Here is a 17,394-nt window from a genome sequence, read left to right as displayed (position 1 = left end):
GTGCAGGTTATAGGTTCATGCAGGGGGCTGTACATCAGCACATCGAAATCCCTTAGAGACCTAAACCCATATATGGCATGTAGTTATAAAACCCACTCCCAACGTTTCAAAAACGTGGTTACCGGAGTGTCTGCCTGTGACACACAAGTTTGTACTCTCCCCTGAATGGGGTTGTGAAACAAATTTATTATACTGTGTGCTTTTGTGCCTCAGTTAGGGCTATTATTATATATGTACTGTGTGATTTATCTCCCACTGCTGTACACCTACTGAGGCAGTCCGTATTTGGGCCTATATTGTTTCATCCCATTGTTGGTCCACATGGTTGGATCTTTGCTACCCTGGTTTTAAATTGGTGAGCTACTATTCACTTTTTATCCGCATACACAGTAAAAGTTATATTTTAAGCTTGTCTTTCTTTCATATCCTATTCTGGTCCAGCTAATTTTGTTTGATTACTGTGGATCTATATTTTTGGTATACTGCTATCTCCTCCTGTTATACTTAGTCTACAACAATGTTTAGGTACCGTAAGTTAAACATGCCAAAGTAATGAAAGCCTGGATCCAAGAGTAACTCGCAATACATTGTCCAGAGCCTTAAATTGGCTCTATTCTTGCCTTTTTCCTGGTGACATCTCTTCCTAAATTTAGTGGCATGTGCACTCACTAGGTATCTACACGATGTAAAAAAAAGGTCAACATTTTCCATTTGTTAATGGTCTAGCTCTAATGTTCATGGCCCATTTTTTTCACAAAAATTTTAATTAAATTTTACATATGTACATAACAGTAATAATAATAAGTTCAGATAACAAACAACCCACCAAACAAATAACAACAACACATAAAAGAAAGAAAAAGAAAAAAAAGGGGGGGGGGAGAGACTATCCCACTCAGTTGCAAACAAGGGATAGTCAAAAATGAGATGTCACCCAAGGTTCCCATTGTTGTTAAAGTCTAATGGTTTTTCCTAAGGTAGAGGCTGAATGGTTTTCATACATGTAATGAGTGTTCATATAATTAATTCAGACAGAGAGGGAACATCTTGGAATTTTCATTTTGCTACCAGGCACGGTCTGGCTGCAATCAGTGCATGAGAAATAGACCCGAATGTGGAATCCCGGAGCTCCCCCACCCCTATATGTAGGACCGCAAGGGGAGCCGAAGGAGCAATTTAATCTTCGTAACTTCAGAAATAAGCCCGAAAACTTCCTGCCAAAAAGCTGTGACCTTAGGGCATGACCACCACAAATGGCCCATAGAGCCATCTTGGGCATAACCTTTCCAACAAAGAGAAAGATAGTTGGGAATGTACCTAGATCGTTTAACCGGGGTCATATACCATCTCATGTGTACTTTTTTTTACCTGTTCCAGATGACCTAAATAGGATGATGAGATTTGGATCCTTTTTGCAGCATCATGGCATACTGTAGGTGAGGGAGCAGAAAAATTCTTTCTCCCATTTAATCATATAGGGCAAATAGCCATCTTCCAAGGGATGATTAAAATAATTATAAAGCGTAGCCAAACCTTTCACCTTAGCAAGCTTAGAGTGCAAATAATTGAATAACAATGGATCCATGATCCCCATAGAACAAATCTGACTGTGTATCAGAAGGTGGCGCATCTGAAGAAATTGATAAAAAAGACTGACAAGGGATCTCAAGAGATTTAGGCAGCTCTGTGAATGGATACATATTATTCCCGGAGTAAAGATCTGCTATAACAACCTTACCTTTACTTTCTCAACAAGGTAAATTTAAATCAGGAATATATAATTCTAAGGATCTCATCGATAACTTTTTAAAAAGACTCGATATAACTGAGTTCCCCCAACACAACCACAGGTTAAAGGCCTCAATAGTAGCTAAGGTAACTAAAGAGGGCTTAGAAGACTTTTGTTCCAAAAGAAGGGATACCAAAAATTTGTTAGGGGTGGAATGCAAAGAAAGAAAAGATTCGATTGGAAACCACCTATGATCACAGTCTCCTTGCCAAAAATTTGCATAGCTGCATTATGATATGCTGAGATTCAGGACCTCCCAACCCCCCCATATCAAAAGGTAAAAATAGAGAGTTCAATGGTACTCTCGGCTTCTTATCCACCCACATAAATTTCCGAATCACTGCCCTTTTTAGGCATCTTCAGTAGAGATGAGCGAACCGGCCGTGGTTCGGCTCGAGTTTGGTTCGTCGAACAGAGGTCTCGTTCGAGTTCAGTTCGGCGAACGTTCGACAAACCGAACTCGAACCAATAGGAAATAATGGGAGGCAATCACAAACACATAAAAACGCATTATAAATGTACACATACAGTTAATAAACATTGCCATAACACTTACCGGTCCCCGCGATCCCTCCTGCACTCTGTCTCCTGCCGCTATTCCATCCGATGATCGCTGAATCCTCCCGGTGACCAGCACTGCCAGCAGTGATGCAGGACCTATCGTGACGTCAAAATAGCCATGTGACCAGTCACGTGCCTGTTATCTCATTGGCTACAGACTGGTCACATGACTATGACGCGTCATGTAGGACCTGTCATTGCACTCTCCGGTACACGGTGCACATTTGTGTATCGCCGTGTACCGGCGACATGCTCTAGCACACGGTCGACTCCCCGTTCCGTTAGGGAACGGCTGACACAGCCAGTCATTAACGGAGATCACCGTTGCCATAGCAACGCAGTTAGCGGTGACGTCACCGCTAACCGCGGCTCCGGGAATTACATGATCGGAGCACCGTTGCTATGGTAACGCGTCTGTCAGCATTACCGCTGTTACCGCTAACAGCCAGCAGCACTGATCACTCACGGAGTGAAGGCTGCACGCTGCTTCCCGTGCAGCCTTCACGGAGTGATTTCTGCACAGGAAGCAGCGTCTAACCCCATGCAGCAGTGATGGAGCAGAGCTGCATTTGTTGAATGAGAAAGACAGAAGACCATGGATCGTGGAGGGCTGACAGGGGTAATAAAGATGGAGTCTTTAATGTGTCTGTGTATTTATTTCTATTAAAGTATTTTTTCTCTGTGTGGTGTCTTTTTTTTAACCCTTTATTGGGATTCTTAATGGCCAGGTCAAACGTGCCTGACATTAAGAATCTCTGGCTTAATACTAGCTAGTAAAACAAAGCTAGTATTAACTCATTATTACCCAGCAAGCCACCCGGCTTCAGGGCTGTTGAAAGAGTTGGATACAGCGCCAGATGATGGCGCTTCTATGAAAGCGCCATTTTCTGGGGCGGCTGCGGACTGCAATTCGCAGCAGAGGCGCCCAGAAACCTCGGGCTAACCTGTGCTGCGGATTCCAATCCCCAGCTGCCTAGTTGTACCAGGCTGGACACAAAAATGGGGCGAAGCCCACATCATTTGTTTTTTAATTATTTCATGAAATAAGTGAAATAATTAAAAAAAACGGGCTTCCCTATATTTTTGGTTCCCAGCCGGGTACAAATAGGCAACTGGGGGTTGGAGGCAGCCCGTGGCTGCCTGCTGTACCTGGCTAGCATACAAAAATATGGCAAAGCCCACGTCATTTTTTTGGTGGGCAAAAAACTTCTGCATACAGTCCTGGATGGAGTATGCTGAGCCTTGTAGTTCTGCAGCTGCTGTCTGCTCTTCTCCATACAGACAGACAGCAGCTGCAGAACTACAAGGCTCAGCATACTCCATCCAGGACTGTATGCAGGAGTTTTTTGCCCCCTGAAAAAATTATGTGGGCTTCGCCATATTTTTGTATGCTAGCCAGGTACAGCAGGCAGGTACGGCTGCCCCCAACCCCCAGTTGCCTATTTGTACCCGGCTGGGAACCAAAAATAAAGGGAAGCCCTTTTTTTATTATTTCATGAATTTCATGAAATAATTAGAAAACAAATGACGTAGGCTTCACCCCATTTTTGTGTCCAGCCAGGTACAACTAGGCAGCTGGAGATTGGAATCCGCAGCACAGGTTGGCCTGAGCTTTCTGGGCCCCACTGCTGCGAATTGCAGTCTTCAGCCAATGTGCAGGTCCCCCCCGGCTCTTTTTTTATAATTATTTTATAAATATTAATAATTACACAAAAAAAGTAGGGTCCCCCCCAAATTGGATCACCAGCCAAGGTAAAGCGGACAGCTGTGGTCTGGTATTCTCAGGGTGGGAAGGTCCATAGTTATTGGGCCTTCACAGCCTAAAAATAGCAGGCCGCAGGCACCCCAGACGTGGCGCATCCACTAGATGCGCCAATCCTGGCGCTTCACCCCAGCTCATCCCGTGCCCTGTTGCAGTGGAAAACGGGGTAATAAATCGGGTTGATACTAGCTGTAAAGTCACCTGAGATCAAGCCCAGCAGTTTGTGATGTCATGGCGTCTATTAGATACCCAGTCAGTCAGTAGTCAGTAATAAAAAAAAAATAGACGACAAACACATTTTTATTTGAAAAAACACTCCCCAATACATCCCTCTTTAACCAATTTATTAGAAAGAAAAACAAATACAGGTCTGGTGTAATCCAAGGGGTTGCCATGACGATCCACACTGTCCCAGTCAATGAAGAGCAGGATGTTCCCCATTGGCTGGGAGAGCAGTGCAGTGACCTGAGCTAACATCAATGGGTCAGCCCAGGTCACTGCAGGGGATGACAAGTGCTGCTGTCAGCGAGGTACATTACCTGCGCTGATCTCCTGCACTGCTGACAGCACCTGTCACTGAGTTCAATGACCGCCACCTTCACAGCCAAGTATCGCGAGCGGCCCGTGACGTCACCGCTAGTCAGTCCCGGGTCGGAAGCGAGAGAAGGTGATGTGACAAGCGGCGGCCATGGAGGACAGTGAGGTCGGGACTTCATCACCGCAGGTAAGCCGAGCGGGACCATGTGTGCAGAGTGAAGGGGGGCGGAGCCATGTGTGCTGGCGGCGGAGTGCGAAGTGGGTGGTGCTGAGGACGTCAGTGTCGTGGACTGCTTGGCTGGGGACAGGTGTGTGTGTGTGTGTGTGTGTACATGCCGCGTGCAGGAGGAGGCGGAGTGAGCTGAGCGGGGAAGTGTGGGCTTCCTGCACGTAACTAGGATAAACATCGGGTTACTAACCAAAGCGCTTTGCTTGGATACCCGATGTTTATCTTGGTTACCAGCTTCTGGCACGCTGCCAGCGATGGCTCCTGCACACTTTAGCTGTAAAAAGCCCTGCTTTTTGCTGCTAGAACCATTCTCGAACGTATCTAGAACTATCGAGCTTTAGCAAAAAACTCGAGTTCTAGTTCGATCTAGAACAGCCCCCAAAATCACTCGAGCTGCGAACCGCGCTCAACTCTAATCTTCAGCGATGGACTTGGGTACTTTGACTGGACTACACTGCCCTATAAACAGGAAGATAATATAGCTGGGTTTAACTTGAAAAAAACAACAGCATATGTTCATTCATATTGTATGTAAATATCACAATTATGGATACATGGTATTCAAGGAGGTAAATATCTGTTTAGCTATAAAGGATCAAGAAAATGCAAGTCAAACGGTAAAGTCTTTCCTTAGGTATGTGATGATAATCATTCAGGATACCCGACGCTTACATTACTGTCAAGGAGGATTCCTCTCTTGGGACCTGGGAGTCAGTAATGTAATTTTCGACTCTGCATATTAATGCACTCAAATTCTGCTTTCTATAATCCTTGCAATAACCACTTTAGCTGTAATTTCTTTGTAGAAAAGATTCGGTTCCCACACAGTTGCATTTATAAAAATTAGATTTTCTAATCTGTTTCTTTTATGTCATGCATATTTATATATTTTTTTACAAGTGCTATAATATAATATCATAAAACAGAGCTGGGTAATAAAATTTACAGCTATGGAATGCCTTCAATTTGTAAAAAATTAAATCAAACAGGAGCACAATACAAAAGTGAATCATGGTAAATGAAAGCAATTTTTTTTTATTATTTAGAGAGAGGACTAGGGGATCTAGCCAGGATGAACATAGTAGATTGTACTATATGACTCAAGAATGCGCACATAATACATTTTATAGTTTAGAATGTGGCTTGGAGAACAATTCAAATGTGATTTTAAAGGGTCTCAATCTCTAGGGTTCCCTGAAAGATATTATGCATTTGGTTGTAAAAATCTGAACACTAAAATGAGCTTGACATTGGAGATATTTTACTTGATCCAGTTTTTCAATGAATTAATACTTTTGTTTTTTGCACTCACAGGAGCATTGGATTTGAGAAGAGGGCTAAATATTGGTGACAGATTCTACTCTTGATTATATTAAAACATTATCAAATACCAAATCTGTAGCAAGTAGATAAAAGGTGAATTTTGGTAGGAAATTTGGTCCAGTAGGCCATAGAAGGACTATAAAGAGATAAGGTCCTAGTTCTTAAGAGCTAGTGAAGTCAGCAGCATCCTGGACACAGACCTCATCCACAAGAAAACTAGGAGCAGGTTGCAAACTGAATATCATAGGGGCTTAAAATGGATGCAAGAATGGAGATTTCAGCCTGAAATTTAGCGCACAGTTTTTATTTCGGTGTAACCAATAAAATAGCTTTTTTTCTATTTCAAAGGTTTCCAAAGTCATCAAGTGTCAGCAATTTTTTTAAAAGTTACTTATAGGTTCATATGTTTCCTGCATCGTAAAAGTAAAAGGATTTAGAAAATATGGTCTAAGGTTCTTAAAAGAGATCCTCTAATTGTAATGGCCATCAGAATGTGGTGGAGCCACTGTACCATGGACCCCGGTATTACCCTGTGTGGAGGGATGTAACCAAGTGACTATCTGATCTTCACTAGAGTCTCTGGTGGTGAGGTTAGGCTTGAGCTGCAAGTAGTTATCAGGCGCAACTCCAGGGCAGTCCCTGTGCCTGCAGCTGCTGACCGGAGAGTCAAGGTGCAGGAGACATAAAGCAGATCCCAGAGAGACGGGCAGACTGGGAACAGGACAAACAGCACAGGTATAGGAAACAGACGAGTACTAGAGAGGAGAGGTCAGGAACAAACAGGAGGTAAGCCAGGACGAAAACAAGCAGGATGAAGTGGAGACAAAAATGAACTAACCAGACATTCAGAGTCCAACAGGATAACAAGACAAGATGTAATACAGAATGGGAGGACAGACAGAACCAAACATAGCTTGCAAGCAAACAAAAACTAACTAATTAAAAGGTTAGACACCAGAGTGGAGCAAGGGGCTCTAATAGGGCACCTGCTGGCAAGGGGATTGGCCAGGGAAGCAGAACTCTGCTGCAGAATCAGCCCACGTCTCCCAATAGCCAGGTGGAGAGTCTCAGCTAGACGTGCTCGAAGGTAGCTGAGCAAAAGTCTTGCCACTAGGGTTAGCATAGTGGAGAATGCAGTGAGAAAGACTGTATTGAAAAAGCGTGTGACACAATAGCGTGTCACGCTAATTTTGAGAAACAATGTTCAAGGGTGAAGCGTCCTTGACTGTCTTCTAAGGGCTCTGATGCAGATGTAATATACGCACAAGTTTTCATGTATAGGGAAAGTTCAAGGTTCATCCCAGACACTGAGTGTCTAAGGCTCGTACTCAAATGCAGACTTTAAAAAAAAAAGGCCATAACTGAGTTAGATGTTTGAGTAATGTTCATATGTTAATAAAGTTTGTTAAAAGGCTGCAGTGCAGCAAATCAACAAATTTTATTGCATGCGGAAGATGACTGTACGCTGCAGTGAACAATAAAGATTTTTTTAAAAAAATGATGTGGTATCCCGCCTATTTTTCATAAACTCCACAGGTAAAACAAACAGCTACGGGCTGCAACCCTCAGCTATTACCTTTACCTTGGATGGCTATCAAAATTAGAGGGGATCCCAAGCTGATTTTAAAAATCACAGTATTTAAATAATTAAAAAAAAAAATACCATGGGGTCCCCTCTATTTTTGATAACTAGCCAAGGTAAAGCAGACAGCTGGAGGCTGGTATTGTCAGGGTGGGTAGGCCCATTATTATTTTGTCCCTCCCAGCCAAAAAAAAGCATTAAATGCGCCAATTCTGGCACTTTGCCTGGCTCTTCCTGATTGCCCTAGTGCATTTTCAACTGGGGTAATACTTGTGGGGTTGATGTCAGCTGGGAATGGACAACTGACATCAAGCTCAGGGGTTAGTAATGGGGAGGCATCTATCAGACACCCCCATTACTAACCCTGTAAGTATAGATTTAAAAAAACACAAACATATGGAAAAAAAGTCTCCCCCCCCACACTCCCTCATTCACAAGTGACATCACTGCATTACTGACATCACTGCTCGTGAGAAATTCCGGGCTGCAGCTGACCGGAAATAACCTATGGAGCCTTGTTCTGAGAAAGGTCAAAGCAAAATTCATTACAAAAACACAGCAAGTACATACTAAATCCACAAATATTTTTATACAAGGCATTTTTTTAACCTTTTTGAATGACTTCAATGAAGTCAAAGGGTGAAACAACGCTGAAAAAATGCTGAAAGAAAGTCACAAATAAGCAATGTGTGCATGACACTTCAGCATTCTCATTGATTTTGCTGGTATTATGATTCTCTTCAAGGTTTATGACATAGTTGCAATAAAAACCGTTAAAAAAAACAAGATAAAAACACAATGTGTGCACACAGCCTAAATATGATAGCAATTACCCAATGAATAAGCAAATGCACATTCATCGGGTGATTGGTGTAACTTCGGCATCCCTGCATTGACACATTACCTCCTCTCAGCAAGGACACTGACATACTCATTACCGCAGCCGCCTACGTGTTCTTCTAGCCCCTGCTTAGGGACCTATTTTGGATCAAAGCTCCCATATTCTGCAGGTCTCTGGGTCCTGAGCTCCCCTCTTTTTAAAGGGGCCACATGCATACTGTCGAAGTGTCCTCAGCCTATGGCTGAGAGGCACTACATATTTAAAGAACCCTCCCCCCATAAGGAGGTGCCTGAGCAACTACAGTCAGTACTTAGTGTGTATTGTACCTGTTAGGTCCCTGTGACCCTGTATTCGACTTAACCCAAACCTGACCTGCCTGTACTCAAAGCTGACTTGCCTGAAACCAAATCCTTCTAGTCTGCACCAGAACCTGTCCAGTCTATATCAGTCGTCCTGTCTTTACCTGAATCTGAACCCGTCCTGCCTGAACCTGGATCTCTATCTGAATCTGTCCCGCGTGTGGCTTTGACTCCATCTCACCTGTTGGTAACCCAGACTCCAGCCTTTGGTTCCAACTCCGTCTCGCCGGCTGTCAGTCCTGACTTTGGCCTTTAGCTCTGTCTCGCTTGGTGTCAGTCCTGAATCCGGGCCTGAGGCTCAGTTTTTCCGACTAGCAGTCCAGACTCCAGCCTGTGGCTTTGCCTCCCTCTCGCCTACTGCTGTTTGGGTCTGCTACTGCAGATCTGGGGACTGCATTGGAGTTGCACCTGGTGGCTACGTACAGCACAAACCTAACATCACCACCAGAGGCTTTAGAGGTGATTAGGTAGCCGCTTAGTCATGCCCTTCCAAGGTAAGCCATGATTATAATGGTCACTGCCGCTGCATCCGTAAAAATTGTTTCGCTGCTGTTAACATTATATTGTATAGGGAAAGAACGATCATATTAATGAATGTCCTGTCTCCATCATTTTTCAACTGCTTGTATAAATCCTAAACGACTTGAATATACACAATTGGTGGTTGTCTGAAATTAACTTTTGGAAGTACAGACTAAAGCCTGCTGTACATGAGACGATAGATTGTGTGATAGCACAATCGATCGTACCCGCCCCGTCACTTTTGCGTCACGGGATATTAGTTGCCCATGGCACACAAACTCGTTTAACCCCCGTCACCCGTACTTACCTTCCGGACGACCTTGCTGTGGGCGACGAACGTCCACTTCCTGGAGTGGGCGGGACGTTCGGCGTCACAGTAATGTCACACGACAGGCGGCCAATAGAAGCGGAGGGGCGGAGATGAGCGGGATGTAAACATCCCGCCCACCTCCTTCCTTCCATTAAGCTGTCGGATGCCGCCGGAGGCAGGTAAAGCTGTTGTTCATCGTTCCCGTGGTGTCAAACGGAGCAACGTGTGATGCCACGGAAACGATGAACTACCGCCACCATTTTAATTAAACAATTATATGAAACCTAGCGACGAGTACACGACTCACGATTTGTGAGCGATACTGCATCGCTTGGAGGTGTCACACGAGACGACGTCGTGCGGTATGCCGGATGTGCGTCACAAAAACCGTGACTCCAACGACATATCACACAATCTATCGTCTCGTGTAAAGCAGGCTTAAGGCCATCAAAATATCAAAGTTTTGATAGAAATCTAGAGTAAAACACTATAAAAAGTTGCAACTTGAAGTTGCACAAAAATTTAGCAAGCAACTGTTGATATTTCCACTCTAGTTTAAGACAGTTTGGCCAAAATGGGCAGAGCTGGGGCGTGCCAGAGTGCGATGACACCTGCTCAACTAATTCACGATGAGCTGTGATGTATCTTACAGAATTAGATTTGTAGGGTGTTGCACAGAAGTGCACGCAACTTTTAAGACACCACACACCCCTCACAATTGGGGCCTCACTTTTTAATTTTTCCCAGGGCCACACTTAGTCTACAACTGGACTGCATTTTACATTATCATTGTAAGGAGCTCTCATAAAATCTCATATTGTGAGCATTTTAAAAGAAGATGCTCAGGATTACTTACGGTATACTTACCTATTTTATTTTTCCCCTCTTCATATTTAACTCTTTGTAAAATATGATGTACAATCCGGCTTCTTGTGGCATTGTTGAAAAAGGTGTCTTTGTTGTTTATTATAAAACTACAAAAATAGCAAAAAAATTATCTTAGTTATTATAACTTATAACATTTAGCATCGACTTATATTTTTGCTTATATTTTACAAGGAAAAGCGTTTTGAAAAGCTAAAGAAAGACTATAAACAATTCTCTGCAAACGCTGATTTTTATTATATTTTTTAAATCATATAACACTGCGTGAGAGACGCTATCCTAAATTCTTCCATTTACTGCAGCTTTGCAGTTGACTTTTTGCTTCAGTTGCTCCAAAGTACATGTAAGGATTTCCAATTTTAAGTGAAAAAGTATGAACAATTATTCCAAGTACCTTGCATAGCTCCACGGTATAAAACATTACAAAGCTCAAACTAGCTGATTCAGTCTAGCAACTGGAACACTTTATAAATTTGGGGCTTTGAAGTTCAAACACAAATCTCCACATACAGTTTTCAGGAAAGCAGAAATGTTGCCAATATCATATATTTAGCTGTTTTTTCATGTCTTATAAATCCACTCTCTAAATCATATTACATTTGTTATGTACTATGATATGTAGTCTGTTCATGCAGTAGAGCCCGACATCCCTTGGCCTTATTCCATGCAAATATTTACAAAACTAGGCAGACGTAGACCTAACCTAAACTGAAATAATGTAAACATAAAGTGTAAACTGTATATATATATATATATATATATATATATATATATATATATATACACGTTAAACACATTTATTTCCTTTGTGTTTTTTGGAACAACACAAAAAAAGGCAAATTGGACATAATTTCACAAAAAACTCCAAAAATAGGTAGGACAAAATTGTTGGCAGCTTTCCAAAATTGTGGGTACACAACTTTGTTTCAAGAATGTGACGCTCATTCACTCACTTGTGGTAAGTAACAGTTGTGGGCAATATGAAAATTACACCTGAAACAAGATAAAAAGTGGAGAAGTTGTTGCATTCTGTGTCTGTGTGCCACACTAATCATGGAGAACAGAAAGTGGAGAAGAGAACTGTCTGAGGACTTGAGAACCAAAATTGTTGAAAAATATCAATAATCTCAAGGTTACAAAGCCATCTCCAGAGATCCTGATATTCTTTTGACCACAGTGCCCAACATAATCAAGAAATTTACAACCCATGGCACTGTAGCTAATCTCCCAGGACATGGACTGCAGAGACAAATTGGTGAATGGTTGCAACGCAGGATAGTCCGCATGGTGGATAAGCAGCCCCAATCAAGTTCCAAAGAAATTCAAGCTCTCCTGCAGGCTCAGAGTGTATCAGTCTCAGCACAAGCTATCCTACATTTGAATGAAATGAAACACTATGGAGGAGATGCACGAAGACTCCTTTGCTGAGACAGAGACATCAAAAAACTAGACTGCAGTTTGCCAAGATGTACATGAGTAAGCCAAAATCCTTCTGGGAAAGCATCTTGTGCACAGATGAGGGCGGGCTTTGCACACTACGATATCGCAGGTGCGATGTCGGTGGGGTCAAATTGAAAGTGACGCACATCCGGCGTCGCTCTCTATATTGTAGTGTGTAAATCCTTTTTGATACAATTAACGAGTGCGAAAGCGTCAAAATCGTATCATCGGTGTAGCGTCGGTCATTTCCATAATTTCGGAAGGACCGATGTTACGATATTGTTCCTCGTTCTTGCGGCAGCACACATCGCTGTGTGTAAAGCCGCAGGAGCGAGGAACAACTCCTACCTGCGTCCTGCGGCTCACGCCGGCTATGCGGAAGGACAGAGGTGGGCGGGATGTTTACGTCCCGCTCATCTCCACCCCTCCGCTTCTATTGGCCGCTTTCCGTGTGACGTAGCTATGACGCCGCACGACCCGCCCCCTTAATAAGGAGGCGGGTCGCCGGTCAGATCGATGTCGCAGGGCAGGTAAGTGCATGTGAAGCTGCCGTAGCGATAATGTTCGCTGCGGCAGCTATCACAAGATATCGCACCTGCGACGGGGGCGGGGACTATCGTTGGAGCATCGGTAACACATTGTTACCGATGTCGCAGCGTGCAAAGCCCGCTTTAGATAGAGTTTTTTGGAACGCACATCATTTTACTGTTTACCTAAAAAATAATGAGACCTACAAGGAAAAGAAAACAGTACATACAGTCAAATACATTGGAGGGTCAAAGATGTTTTAAGGTTGTTTTGCTGCCTCTGGAACTGGGTGCCTTGACTGTGTGCATGGCACAAGAAATCTGAACATTGCCAAAGGATTTCGGGTCTCAATGTAGGGTCCATTGTCATAAAGCTAGAATTGCATCCTAGGTCATGGGTCTTCCAGCATGACAATGACCTCAAATAAATTTCAAGAAGCACCCAGAAATGGATGGAAACAAAGAGCTGGAGAGTTCTGAAGTGGCTGGAAATGAGGGAAGATCTAAATCCGAATGAACACCTGTGGAGAGATCCTAGCTATTTACAATCAAAGTCTTTTTTCACCTTCCTGGCAAGGCTTAAGTTTACAATTTTGACCAGTGTCACTTTACATGATAATAACTCTGGAATGCTTCAACAGGTCCCAGTGACTCTGAAACTGTATTATCATGACATATTGTACTTCAAGTTAGTAGTAAATTTAGGTTTAAAATTTTTACATTTATTTAAAAAAATATTGGAAAATTTGAGAAAATTTTGAAAATTTCTCAATTTTCAAACTTTTAATTTTTATGCCCTTAAACAAAAGAGTTTTGTCACACAAAATATTTAAGAAATAACATTTACCACAAGTCTAATTTACATCAGCACCATTTTTGAAACATTTTTTTTCTTAGGAAGTTAGAAGGGTTAAAATATTAACAGCAATTTCTCATTTTTCCAACAAAATCAATTTTTTTAGGGAGCACATAATATTTAAAATGATTTTGAGGTTCGTACTGTATATATAACAGAAAATATACAAAATTGTCACCTATTTCACAGCAATTAAAGTAATGTTGAACTAGAAAAATTTACTTTTTCCCACAAAAAATATTGCTTTAGCCTCAAATTTTGCATTTTTATAAAGGCAACAGGATAAAATAAACCATGTAGTCCGTTGTGCAATTTCTCCTGAGTACGCCAATACCCAATATGTGTTCATAAACTACTGTTTGGGGGCATGGCATGGTTCAGAGCACTATTCAACTTTTGGAGTGTGAATATGTAGTGGATGCCAAGTCGCATTTGCAGAGCCCCTGATGTGCCTAAAAAGAGGCAGTTCCCCTAACTACACCCTCAAGAATTTTACTTAGTAGTGTGGTGAGCACCTTAAACTCAAAGGTGCTTCACAGAATTTTATACCATTGAGCCGTGAAAGTGGAATACATTTTTCTCACAAACATGTTGATTTGGCCCAAAAGTTTTAATTTTTAAAAGGGTAACTGGAGAAAATGGAACATACAATTTGTTGTGAAATTTTTCCTGCGTACATCGATACCCCATATGTGGTGGAAAACTACTTTTTGGGTGCACGGCAGGATTCAGAAGCGAAAGACTCTAATTGAATTTTTGAGTGCCATTTTGGCTGGATTAGATTGCAGATGCAATGTCACATTTGAAAAGCCCCTAACATGCCCAAACAGCAGAAACCCCCATGGGTAACCACATTTTTGAAACTACACCTCTTGAGGATTTTATGTAGTGAGCATTGTTTACCCTAGTCGATTCACGGAATTGTATAACTTTGTGCAATGTCCCATTTTTTCCAATACATTGTTGCTTTGGCCCCAAGATTTTCTTTTTAGGGGAAGCCATGGCACTTTTCAAGAGCCTTTGTGTTACCAATAACATTGAAGCCCCCTATATTTCCATTAACAGATGACGAATCTAAGTAGAGGCTTGTTTTTTTAAGAATATTTTTGAGTTGAAGTTTTTATTGGGAATATTTAACATGACAATCTCTATCACATTTATCCTGTGCTCTATGCTTATCACTTACTTTGGGGTTTACATCCAAATCTTCGAATGACAGGATTCAGATGACATCCCCCAGGGATCCATTCACTATATTGAGGCAGCAGAGTTACTCTAGACTCCGTCTGGCCTCTGTTCACTGGTGTCCATCTTTTCAGAAGTGCACAAAACATTGGTCGATTGCACTTTTATTAATGATTAAAAATATGGATACCGCTGGATTATAGACTGGAGAGAGTCCACAGTGTCTCCATCTGCCTCATTATAGTGAATGTTCTGTTGGGTGTTCCTTCTGAATCTCATATTTCAGAGACTTACACATAAACCCCGATGTACTGTAAGCATTCAGCGTATGGCGCAGGCTAAATGCCTTGCTCCGATTTTTGGGAACCAGAATAAACAAATTGACAACGGGTCAAGAATTTATTTTTATTATTTTTTTATGCCATTCACTGTGCAGTATAAGTGACCAGAAGGTTTTATTCTTTGTTCGGTGCCATTACAGCGATACCAAGTTTATTTCGGGTTTTTATGTTTAGCTACTATCACAGACTAAAACAATGCTTTAGGAAAGTAAGTTTTTGCATCACCATATTTGAGAATTTTTTTTTTTTTCATTTTTCTGCTGACAGAGTCATATGAGGGCTTGTTTTCTTCTGGGATGAGTTAACGTTTTTATTGGTATCATTTTCAGGCACATAACATTTTTTGATTGTTTTTTATTCCAATTTTTGGGACTCAGAATGAACAAAAACCAGCAATTCAGAAATTTTTGCTTTTTATTTTTTACGTCTACTGTTGGGTAAAAATGATAACATGGCTTTGTTCCTCGAGTCAGTACGATTACAGTGATATAATATTTATATGATTTTTTATGTTTTGGTTCCTTCCCAAAATAGAAAAAAATTTATAAAAAAAAAATGGATTTTGCATCACTATATTCTGACAGCTATAGCTTTTTTATTTTTTTGTTGACAAAGCTGTATGGTGGCTTGTTTTTTTCGTGACGATATGATCTTTTCAAGGATACCATAGTTGACTTTTTGATCTTCTTTTATTCTACTGTTTTCCTGCACTTTGATGTAAAAGCCTAATTTTTGGCAAGTTTTGTTTTATAGTGTTCAGTACAGAGTTTAACTAGTATGCTGTATTTATAGATCGGGTTATTCAGGACATGGCGATACCAAATATGTGGACTGTTTGGTTATTTTTGTTTTTACATACAGTAGTTTTCTGAGTATAAGACACAGTTTTTGTCAAAACAACATGTTGTTAAAATTTGTGTGCATCTTAGGGGTACTTTGCACATTGTGACATCGCTAGCATCGGCTAGCGATGCCGAGCGCGATAGTACCCACCCCCGTCGCACATGCGATATCTTGTGATAGCTGCCGTTAGGAACATTATCGCTACGGCAGCTTCACACGCACTTACCTGCCCTGCGACGTCGCTCTGGCCGGCGACCCACCTCCTTCCTAAGGGGACGGGTCGTGCAGCGTCACAGCGATGTCCCACGGCAGGCGGCCAATAGAAGCGGAGGGGCGGAGATGAGCGGGACGTAAACATCCCACCTACCTCCTTCCTTCCGCATAGCCGGTGGAGGCAGGTAAGGAGATGTTCCTCGCTCCTGCGGCTTCACACACAGCGATGTGTGCTGCCGCATGAACGAGGAACAACATCGTATCTCCTATTGGTGCGACATTATGAAAATGACCGATGCTACACAGATCACCATTTTCGACGCTTTTGCTATCATTTATCGGCGCATCTAGGCTTTACACGTTGCGCCGTTGTTACCGGCGCCGGATGTGCGTCACTTTCGTTTTGACCCCGACGATATCGCAGTAGCGATGTTGCAGCGTGCAAAGTACCCCTTATAGTCTGCAATCAGTAAGTCATAGGAGAACAGCGCTTATGAATGCTCTACCCCAGGGGTCTCAAACACGTGGCCCGCAGGCCGCATGCGGCCCCTCAGGGTAGTTCGTGCGGCCCCCAGGCCCGTGCCCCTGGTCACTATCGCGGCAGGTGCATGGGCTGCAGCCACTGTCTGCGCTTTATGTCAGATGAATGTGTTGCTGGCGATCTGCTCTCGCGCCGGCAATACAATCATCTCACATAAATCACTGACAGTGACACTGCAGCTGCGGCGATAGTGACCAGGGGCACGGGCCCCGGGGCCGCACGAAGCAGAGATGAGGCAGCGGAGGGGGCGCGGGACAGGTGAGAAGAATGGTTTGTGTGTGTGTGTGTGTGTGTGTGTGTATAAGAGTGTGTGTGTGTGAGTGTGTGTGTGTGTGTGTGTGTGTAAGAGTGCGTGTGCGTGTGTGTTGCACGTTAATCCCTTAGCAACCTATGACGTACTGGGTACGTTATGGCTCCCTGGTACTTAAGGACCCATGACATACCCAGTACGTCATGGTGAAATCGCGGCCCCGGTGGCTGCGATGGCTGCAAATACCTTAGATTCAGGGAGGAGGGGACCTCAGGAGGGGTGTTGTCTCCTCCTCGGACCTACGGAGGCTGTGATTGGCTGACGAATGCCGCTCAGCCAATCACAGTAACTAATGTTTCAGCCATTGAAAATCGCTGAAACATTGAAATCCAGCCAAGATCAGTGCAGCTGTAGCCCTGATCATTGGCTGGAGCTGGGTGACCTGTGTTTCATCCGCCCCCAGCTCTGATTGGAGAGACCGGCCTTGTGACCGATCTC

At 42.8% G+C, this 17,394-nt stretch overlaps 1 protein-coding gene across 3 annotated transcripts in view; it reads right to left on the bottom strand.

Moving 5' to 3' along the window:
• ANO4 (anoctamin 4) overlaps nucleotides 1–17,394 on the bottom strand; it is a 481,162-nt gene that overhangs the window by 86,262 nt on the left and 377,506 nt on the right. For all 3 annotated transcript variants that reach the window (XM_075344688.1, XM_075344690.1, XM_075344689.1), the window contains one exon: nucleotides 10,683–10,789. In XM_075344688.1, coding sequence (XP_075200803.1) covers nucleotides 10,683–10,789 — 107 coding nt within the window. The remainder of the gene's footprint in view (nucleotides 1–10,682; nucleotides 10,790–17,394) is intronic.

This window comes from Anomaloglossus baeobatrachus, chromosome 4 (genome assembly GCF_048569485.1).
Source record: "Anomaloglossus baeobatrachus isolate aAnoBae1 chromosome 4, aAnoBae1.hap1, whole genome shotgun sequence".
Lineage (NCBI taxonomy): Eukaryota > Metazoa > Chordata > Amphibia > Anura > Aromobatidae > Anomaloglossus > Anomaloglossus baeobatrachus.
The sequence above is the reverse complement of the archived record's forward strand: the minus strand, read 5'-3'. Positions and strand labels throughout refer to the sequence as shown.